At 39.0% G+C, this 10008-nt stretch overlaps 1 protein-coding gene across 7 annotated transcripts in view; it reads left to right on the forward strand.

Moving 5' to 3' along the window:
* szt2 (SZT2 subunit of KICSTOR complex) overlaps nucleotides 1–10008 on the forward strand; it is a 442490-nt gene that overhangs the window by 55802 nt on the left and 376680 nt on the right. For 6 of the 7 annotated variants that reach the window (XM_050055637.1, XM_050055638.1, XM_050055644.1 and 3 more), the window contains exons 22-26: nucleotides 646–849; nucleotides 1029–1126; nucleotides 2143–2281; nucleotides 2381–2704; nucleotides 2913–3120. In XM_050055637.1, coding sequence (XP_049911594.1) covers nucleotides 646–849; nucleotides 1029–1126; nucleotides 2143–2281; nucleotides 2381–2704; nucleotides 2913–3120 — 973 coding nt within the window. The remainder of the gene's footprint in view (nucleotides 1–645; nucleotides 850–1028; nucleotides 1127–2142; nucleotides 2282–2380; nucleotides 2705–2912; nucleotides 3121–10008) is intronic. The other variant, XM_050055640.1, reaches the window with a different exon arrangement.

Raw genomic sequence — 10008 nt, forward strand, 5'->3', positions numbered from 1 at the left:
ATCAGCTGTTCTGGAACCGGTAACTCAGAGTTTCCCATCTCAGGGTAAATCAACTCAGAGTTCAGGGTTAGACTCAGAGTTTGTTGAACCTCCTACCTGGAATACTCCTCTGGTAACAGCAACCATTGTTTCATTGAGGTCAAAGTATGTAAACAAATTTAGCAGCTTACAAATTAGGACTGCAGTCTGGAAACATGGACATTATAAATGTAAGCAATGTAAGAAGAGCAGTCAGAGAGGCAGAAAGGGACTGATTTTATGCATACATTTAGTGTGTAAGTATTGGTCACTAAACCCGTGCTATATGTTCTGTGCCGGTTAGAATTGAAATTATGTAGTAATTATTTATTTGTTTATATTCAGTTATTTATTAGTTATAATTCTGGGTATGGATAGAATGGCGTCTGGGCCTATACCCTGGGGATGGAGAGGGATGGCAGGTTAACAAGGGGGACACATTTTGGTCATTTTGCTTATAAGGGGGCTGACCTCCCCGCCCATATATCACCTACTGCAGCAGATGTACATAAGAAATTTATGATGCAATTAAGAAAATACTGGGAAATTCCAGGAATACCATTTTCTTTTCTAAGATCTAGGAAGTGTTTCTTGTTGTCATGTGTGTCTTCACCTTTTTCTCTGTAGCAGTGGAGAATGAGGAGCAGATTTACGGCTCCTCCTGTCTGCCCAACGAGCTCCTGCTTAGTCTCTTCCATAGCAGCCTGGAGCATGAGCTTAGTGACCGAGAGATCCCGTTAGCTGACAGCGACCATGCTGCCTTCATGCAGCATATCTTAGAGCGAGAACGAGACGGTTTTGTTGCTCCTTTCTCCTTACCTGTTATTAAAGGTCAGTACATGTCTCTGCATCTTACCATCAGCTGTTGTACTAGCTATTGTATGTGACTTTGTGAGAGTGTGATGACATGTACCGCTTTGCATACAGTTTTATACAGGAAGGGCTTCCTGATGACGTACTGTCTTCTAATGTATCACAATTTATGCCTCTTATGTTGTGTGTTATGTCAGAGGAGTTTGTGAAGCCTCCAGACAGACAGGACACCATAACGTCATTCCACACCACTGGCAGCAGCAAAGAGGTGATGGGATCTACCAGCACTTTACAGGTAATCTCATCTATCAGCAAACCTTAATGCACATTCAAGTATTAAGCCATAATAGTAAGTAATTTACTTAAGTAATTATAGACATTATACTGTATATAGCACAATATCACAATTTGATTTTGTATTGGCCATAATAGTAAGTAATTTACTTAAGTTTTTGTAGACATTATACAGTATATAGCACAATATCACAATTTGATTTTGTATTAGTAATACATTCATTCTTATACATGTTATATGTTCTAAAACATATGATGTTTATCCACCTGGCACTAACAGACTAAAGGTGGAACTAATGAAATACAAAGAGTTGTGGTTGGTTTTCTATATACCAACCGTAGGGCATATTTATATCATCAACATTTTATGGCAAAACTAAACACATTTACATCTAAGTGTAACTCCATCAGGGTAGTCTGAGAGGGAACACATAGTCCCTATATCATGTTAAAAATTTAAACCATCTGTTCTACTGACCTGTTTACAGTATTTCCTTTCTAAAGATATGGCTTTACTATTAAGATCTGAGACCAAAGTAGGTCTACAGTATGGGAAGAAGGTTAAAGGAATACTTCACCCACAGAATGACTGTTTATAAATCAATGAGTGGTCAGGGTTTCACGCACATTCATTTATTTGTGGTGGCCCGCCACGATTAAAACATCTATTACCTGCCACCACAAAAAGATTTTGTATTGTTATTTCAACATATAAGTCATTAGGTTATTTATAGCACCACACTGTTTGAGTGCAGAGTGCACTCATGGTAGAGATGGAGCAGCAGAATGTCATGGACATTGATTGTGAAACTTAACTGTTGATTCAGCTGGGCCTTAAAGTTTACATTCACTTGCAGCAGCTGCTCCTTTCATCCATCGATCCGATCTGATCAGATCAGCCCTGAATATTTCTTGACAGGAGCTATTTGTAAATGTAAAACTAATGTAAAACTCTCTTACTGAGTTCTTGCAGTGCAGTGATACAGTAAACATATGTTTCCTCTCTGTCTTTGACAGAGTTTCAGTAATGCAGACCTTGTGGGTGAAGAGCCTTTGCTGGGGGAGAGGAGCTGCTCTGTGCCACAGTGGAGGTGCTACGCCAAATACATCAACTCCCAGCAGATTCTCCTCACCTTTCTCCCTGCCTCCTTCACTGGTACATCTTGGATTTTTACTATTATGTGGTTTCATATGTATTATGAACAATGTGTTCAAAACCTAAGAGTTAAACGTGGATGTTATGTTTATGTTGCAGATGTTCTGATGTTGATGGTGTCAGGGCTGGAGACGGAGCCTCAGAGTAATGTTAACACACAGGAGGATGACACTTTGACTCCTAGCAACAAATCTCAGGCTGACTCCCTGTCTGGCTCCATCAGCGGGCTGGAGAGGTCTGAGTCGGGCCTCAGTATGGCCAGTAAACTGCGAAGGAGCTTCAGCAACGGACTCTTCACTGCCAGATCCCCTGTGCTCTCACCACAGTCTGAGGGCCAGACTGGAGCCGCTGATTCCCTGGTCCTTGACCAGCACAGCTGGGACAGCAGAGTGTCAGAGACAGAGTCTGGGACCCCAGGCTCAGGTCGGTTTAACACACTTATCCAGAGTTGTAATCAAAAGCAAATTGGTATCTTCTAGTTAAAGACAGGTTTAGGGCTAAAGCAACACCACAAACTTGTTAACTGACACATGTTGAAATCTATGTTGGCACCACATGTATTTTACACACAAAAGGTAAGCTGAGCCAGAGAAAATAAATTAAGAAAATATCTACTTTTCTATCTTTCCAGATCTGGTAGAAAAAGAAGGGGTCCAATTCTCTGAGCCGCAGAAGGCAGATTTACACATCAGCTTCATCAGGCAGGTCTCCCAGCAGAACACCAGCGACAGCAGCCAATTAAAGTGTCCAGTCTACGTCTACAACTGCTCTCTGGAGCACCTGAAGGAGCAACTGGTACATCCCAATTCCAGCCGCCAACCTAGGGACATTTTCTTCAGGTACTGAAAGACAAAGGCAGGGTCCACATATTAAAAGAAATATAACAGGTACCTATTTGAAAAAAAGGTTTTAAGGAATTACACATTTGATCAATCTAATCATATGAGAGGAAATACACTTTCCAGACATTACATTCCAGCTGGCCTGTCCTGCAGCAGAACCACCATCTGTGATCAGCTCCACTGGAACACGAAGTTCAGATAGATACTGACCATCAGCTAATTGCTAAAATAGAAGTTAGATAGTGAACAGCACTGATCTTTGCAGTGAGAATTTGCCATTATTGTAAATATACCGTGTTATCAATATAAATAGTATTTTGTAGTCGTGGCAATCATTGTTATCCGTAATAACGGTATTGTACTCAGCAAAGTAATTTCTTTTTTTTTTTTTTTTTGGTGACCAAATTTTTATTGTTTTTTTCTTTTTGTTTTCATCATGGAGGAAACATCACAACTGAAAAAATACAGTATTGACAATACATGCCATATCTACATCTGTACTTGAAGGTATCCACAAAAACATTAAGCATATAATGTATTTACGTAAATTAGATGAATAGCAATACAAAATAAATTTGAGCGATACTCAAAATGTTTATATACTGTACCTTCACTTATCCTCCTATAATCCAAACAAAAGTTTAAACCCTACTCTTTACCCCCACACACAATGAAGAAAAACTCATCCTTATATTTTACATTGATTTAAATCTGTGTTTTAAAACCAGCCCTCAATGGAACGAAGATTCTGGTCTTAAACTGAGTAACTTGTTCATCCAGATTCAATGTATAATCCAAGTGTACCCCCAATTAAAAAAAAACAACAAAAAAACATATACAACATGCAACATTATACACATGTGCATACACATACACGTATAAAGAATGACATATTCATATTATTTTAGGCGTACACCATATAGGACCATAAACAGACATCAGTAATCTCTACACATGCTAGTTATTGTGATTTCAATTTTTCCATTATTAGAAGAAGAGCTTCTGTTACTTCAGCTTTAATGCCCCTTATTCTACCTGTTGCCACTTCTATGGAAAGATTAGAATAAAAAGATGACTGCCAGTAACGTATATTTAAATCTTGTGGATGTTTCCATCTCATTACTACTATTTCTTTTGCTGCGTTTAATCCACAAAAAAAGAGTCTTTCTTAGATGGCTTGATAGAGCAAGCGAAGAATCATCGTTCAATAAAATAATATTTAGATGGAAGGGTATAATTAATTCCAATATATTTGATAAAGTTCTTGTTACTTGCATCCAGAGGGTGTTAACCTCCGGACATTCCCATAGCATATGTATCCAATGGGTGAATAGGTACTGGCTGGGTCCATGGTACCCCATATGTACGCATGGCCGTGCGCAATTGTAAATAAAAAAAGAAGGAAGACCCCGGTAAATTAAAAATGTCTTTCAGATCTTGAAATGACCGTAGGCCATTATTATTATAGATATCTGAGAGAGTATGAATACCAGTGTTTTGCCACTTTGGGAACTGTATGGGTTTTCCACCTATTTGTAAAATAGTGTTATTAAATATTGGGATATCTACATGCCACTTTGTTTCCCAGTGGCCTATCTTTACACAATGCTGCCAAGTATGAATCGAATGTCCTATTATTGGTCCAAATTTAGTACTACATTGCTTATATGATAGACCTGAAAAAAGAACATGGTGATATGATATGTGTTTCTAATTGGACCCAGGGGTCTTTAACTCATCTTCGAACCACTTTTCCAATGAACGAAGCATAAAAGATAAATAATACAATTCAAAATTTGGGACATTTAAGCCACCTGATCTATTATCACGCTGAAGTATTGTAGTTTTAATCCTTGGTTTTTGTCCTTTCCATATAAACTTTGATACAAGGTTCTGTAATTTATTCCAATAACCTGCTAATGGGGGCATTTGTAACATACTACAGTAAAAGATAATCCGAGGAAGTAAATTCATTTTTACGATAGAGATTCTAGCTGCTAATGATATTGTTAGTTTTGACCACTTACTTAAATCCTCTATAATAGAATTTGAAAGTTTTTTGTAATTTTTCATCACTGTTTTGTCCAAGAAAGAGTAAATGTCAAGTCCCAAGTATCTAAAATTAGACACTACTAGAATTTGTGTTAATACTCTTAAGCACCGCATTTAAGGGCAGCAAAGAAGACTTTCCCAAATTGATCTTATAACCAGAAATAGAACCAAATTCCTTCAGTATATTTAAAACAATTGGAAGAGAAGTTGGTACCTGGTCCAGATATATTATCAAATCATCTGCATACAAAGATGTCTTATGAATTGTGTCTTTTACTGTTATTCCCTCTAGCTCTTGCGAATTTCGTATTTCTTGGGCTAGCGGCTCAAGGGATAAAACAAATAGGAGTGCTGACACAGGGCACCCCTGACGGGTACCCTGAGCAATGGCAAACTGTGGGGAACACTGATTGCCCGTTAAGACCATGGCCATTGGGTTAGCATATAAAATTTTAAGCATATTTATGAACATTTTCCCAAATCCCATATGCTGCAGTGTGTACCACAAATATGACCACTAAAGCCGGTTAAAGGCTTTTTCTGCGTCGACGGATAAAACTGCACATGGTGATGATATCGTCTGACTAAAATGTATAATGTGGAGGAGACGCCTTATATGCAAAACAGAGATAATTGCGGTATTCACATTTCTATTAAATTCACCTTTATGTATAGATGTTTGTATCATATGTAATAATAAAGGACCCAATTCATGCAGCATATAATACATCTAACGTTATAGGAGAATCTAATAATCTTGCGTCCTCACTGGAAAGAGTGGGTAAATTAATCCCCTCAACAAAAATGTCAAAATTATATTTTGTACACTGTTCTTTTGAAGAATATTGTTTTCATATAAAAATGTTGAAATTCACGAATAATTAGTAATGGGTCATACAGTAGAACACCATCATTGGACATAATCACTGAAATATCAGCCATTCGATCATTTTCACGTATTTTGCTAGCTAACAGAAAACTGGGGCGACTTCCATCCAAATATTCTATTTGCCTCGCTCCATGAACTAGAAACTCAGCTCTTTGTGTAAGTAATGCATGTAATTCTGCTTTTACTTTGGATAATTCAATTTCATTTTCAGGATCAAAATTACTCTGCTGCTCTGCAGTCAGTCTAGCTTGAATATACTCTAGATCTGTGATTTTTTTAAGATTTGTCTTATTGAGACCACAGGCAAATGCTATAGTATTATTTCTAATGAAACCTTTGGTAGCATCCCATAAGAACCTTACATCATTCACAGAATTCTCATTGAGATCCAAGAATTCCCGTAAAGCTAATCGAAACTGCTCGCAGTACTTTCCATTCTATAATAATGTTAAATTAAATCTCCATCTAGGGGCCCAATTTGGAGTATTAGGAAATTCTACTGTGCATAAATTAGCATGATGATCAGAAATAGACATGTATACAATTTCTGTCTTCTGCACCAAATAAATAATCTTAGTTGACATCAAAATATAATCAATTCTGGAGTATGTTCGATGTCTAGCTGAGAAAAAACTAAATTGCTTCCTGTCTGGATGATACACTCTCCAAACATCTACCATGGCATAATTTGTCGCCATATTAGATAATGCTGAAGTTGAGAGAGCCAGTACTAGTTATTTTAGAGCGATCCATCAAAGGATCAAACACAGAATTCATATCTCCTCCAAAAATTAATTGATAATCAGTCATATCACCCAAGATGCTAGATGATTTAGCAAAAAAAGCAGGTTCATACATATTTGGTGTGTATACTGACAGAAAAGCTATTCTTTTCTCACAAAAAATTGTTTTTATAAAAGCTATTCTACCTTCTTCATCTTGCCCTTTAGCAATTACAGTTTGAGATTATTGCGAAGCAATATTATAACTCCCTTTGTTTTGTTATTGGCAGAAGATGAAGCAACTACTTTATACGCATTATTTCCTATTTTGTGAATATCTTGTTGTATTATTCAGGGTTTCTCGAAGTAATGCAATGTGCGCACCTTGTCTGCCAATAACATCAAGACACCCTATACTCTTAGTCTGGTTATTAATCCCCTGGACATTCCAAGATAATACTTTTAAATTAATCCTTGACTGTGTATTAAAATGATTTGGTGAACCTGTTTCCATATTAACTTTAGCTGCACAACTTATGTGACATTACTTGTATGCGAAATGAGGGGGACTGTAACAACCCAAAAACTGTACACATAAAGTAAAATAAAACCTACCCTCAGGCCACTTCCCCATGTCATTCCCCAGCTGTTTTTCCCAAAACCCACCAAAGGGAGTCAACCATTCATAATTATTCACATAATTTTTCCCTATTTCTGTGACTCCTCCCGTCTGCCTCCCCATACCTTCAGCTTCATCAGCGTTCCCCTTTATATTCCCATTGTGCCCCTAAATATAAAAAGGTACTAGACAGTATAAAACTAATTCAATAACTTTATTCTGTCCCCTCTACTTCTAAGTAAATTAAATTAAAGGGGAAATAAAATCACAAACAGATCACAAATGTACTATATGTACTATGTACTATACTGTATTGTCCATCCAAGTTAACAAAAAACAGCAAAATATTTACTGTATTCCTTTTTTTTTTTTTTTTTGTCTCTGGCGCAGTTCATGACCAAATTCCATACCTGTATTTCAGGCAAAACCACACAGTCTGCTAGTCATTCTTCAAAGCTGGCTGGATCACCTTCATGTAGAAGTCCATAGCTTCAGATGGGGTCTTGAAGGCTTGCATTTCATTATTGAAAGTAATCAGCATCTTCCCTGGATTTACCACCCCGTGTTTCAGCTTGGTCTTCCGTAGCAGATCTCTGATTTCATTGAAGGCGGTGTGTTGCTTTCGTTGATCAGCAGTCAGGTCTGGTGTTACAACCCAGTATGAGTCTAGGGGTAAGGGAAGCAACATAAAACCAGACAATGAAAGTAAAGTAAATAAGGCAAGCTGCCGTTTATTCGTACACAATATAAATTAACGATACAAGCTACGCTTTTGAAGAAAGCGGCACACAAAAAGAAAACACGCTCACAGGCTCTGCAACACAACCCGGAAATCGGGCCTCAAGAAAGGAGCCTCAGTGGTGAATTACATTTAAGGTATAACAAACTCAGGGAAGGGCTGCGGGTGACGGCAAACCATAAAACAATTAAAACAAAACTCTGACCTGTCACCAACAAAATAAACACCCCAGCTAACTAACGGTGGTGGAAGGCCACCCAGAATAACAAAACCAAAACATATCTGCCTGTCTGCTCTATCACTTACCTGTCAAACAAAACACACTCAACCGACACCCATAAATCTAGTGATCTATACAGCAAACAATGTACGTGTGTGTGAAAAAGGATATGTGGCTAGGCTAAGGAGCTAAATCCTAAAGCCCACAGATTCCCCAGATACAACAACTAACAGATTACAGCAATTGAAAACACAAACGGAGCGAGGCGGGCTGCTCAGATTAAATCACAGCCGCCGATTGCCGTTGACTCCGTGCAGCTTTTAAAGGTTCGGACGAGAGGCCGGTGAAGCCGTGATTGGCCGGAACCGATGACGACAGCGAGGAGGCCGGCTGACCAGCAAGCAGGGGAACACTGAACAGCATCAGAGGAGGGCGGGCTGGACGCGTGGTTCGCCGGGGATTCCCTCCAGAAAAGTAGACAGTTAGACACACACATAAATGATTGACAAGTGCTGGCCGAATAACTCCCGCAATGACGTGCATAGCACATTAAACACAGAAAATAAATGTACTAAGGTCCGGAGACCATAACACCCCCCCACATAAATACAAACCTGCCGGATTTGTTACTGAACAGACTATACACGGGACAGGGTGTTGGCTACGACATTATCGGCCCCTTTCTTATGCTTAATCACAAGGTTCCACTCTTGAACCAACAGGGCCCAGCGCATGAGACGTTGGTTGTGATTGTACATGCGTGCAAGGAATATGAGGGGGTTATGGTCGGTGTAAACGACGATGGGGAGACTACAAGACCCAAGATACACCTCGAAATGCTGGAGTGACCATAGTAAGGCGAGCGTCTTCTTTTCTATGGTCAAATAACGAAGCTGGTGAGTGTTAAATTTTCGCAAGAAATAGCTGATAGGATGCTCGACACCTGCCGCATCCTCCTGCAGCAACACCGCACCGGCACTGACCGCTATGGAAGCCCATTTCCACCACTTGATGGAAAAATAATGAGATACTAAGTCAAAATAATGACTTGCTAAGTCAAAATAATGAGATACTAAGTCAAAATAATGACTACTACAATCAGACAGGCTTCAAGACATCATTTATACAGGCTGTCTAAAGCAGCAGAGCAAAATGCTTTTACAACACATAGATACCGTATTTTTCCAAATAGTAGCCTGGGCGTTTATTTCACAAAATCGATTTTGACCCCAGGCTGTTTAAAAGAACCAGGGGCTATTTGCTCAAGGCTTTTTTTTTTTTTTTTTGCACCGACCTGCACCAGGCCGTTATTTGGTTACAGTTCCTGTCCAGTATATTTTTTTAGTGCAAAAATACTGTATAATGTAGGGGTAAGTTCGTGTACAAAAATCTCTAAACATTTAGAGAGGGTCATTTTTTTTCGTGTACACGGGTTTCACCGCTGGGTGGTGCTATTGCATTATACCAGTAAAGCCCCAGTTATCCCAATACCAACCGAACGGGCCATTTAACCAACAGTTACAGGCTGCCACACCGAAATATCGCCATCCCGACGGTCCGCCATCCTGAATTCTGGTCCCTGAGTCCTGACAGTAAGCGAGCCTGTAGAAGCTGTATTCCCCATGCATGTCAGCGATTTTCACT

This window comes from Epinephelus moara, chromosome 10 (genome assembly GCF_006386435.1).
Source record: "Epinephelus moara isolate mb chromosome 10, YSFRI_EMoa_1.0, whole genome shotgun sequence".
Lineage (NCBI taxonomy): Eukaryota > Metazoa > Chordata > Actinopteri > Perciformes > Serranidae > Epinephelus > Epinephelus moara.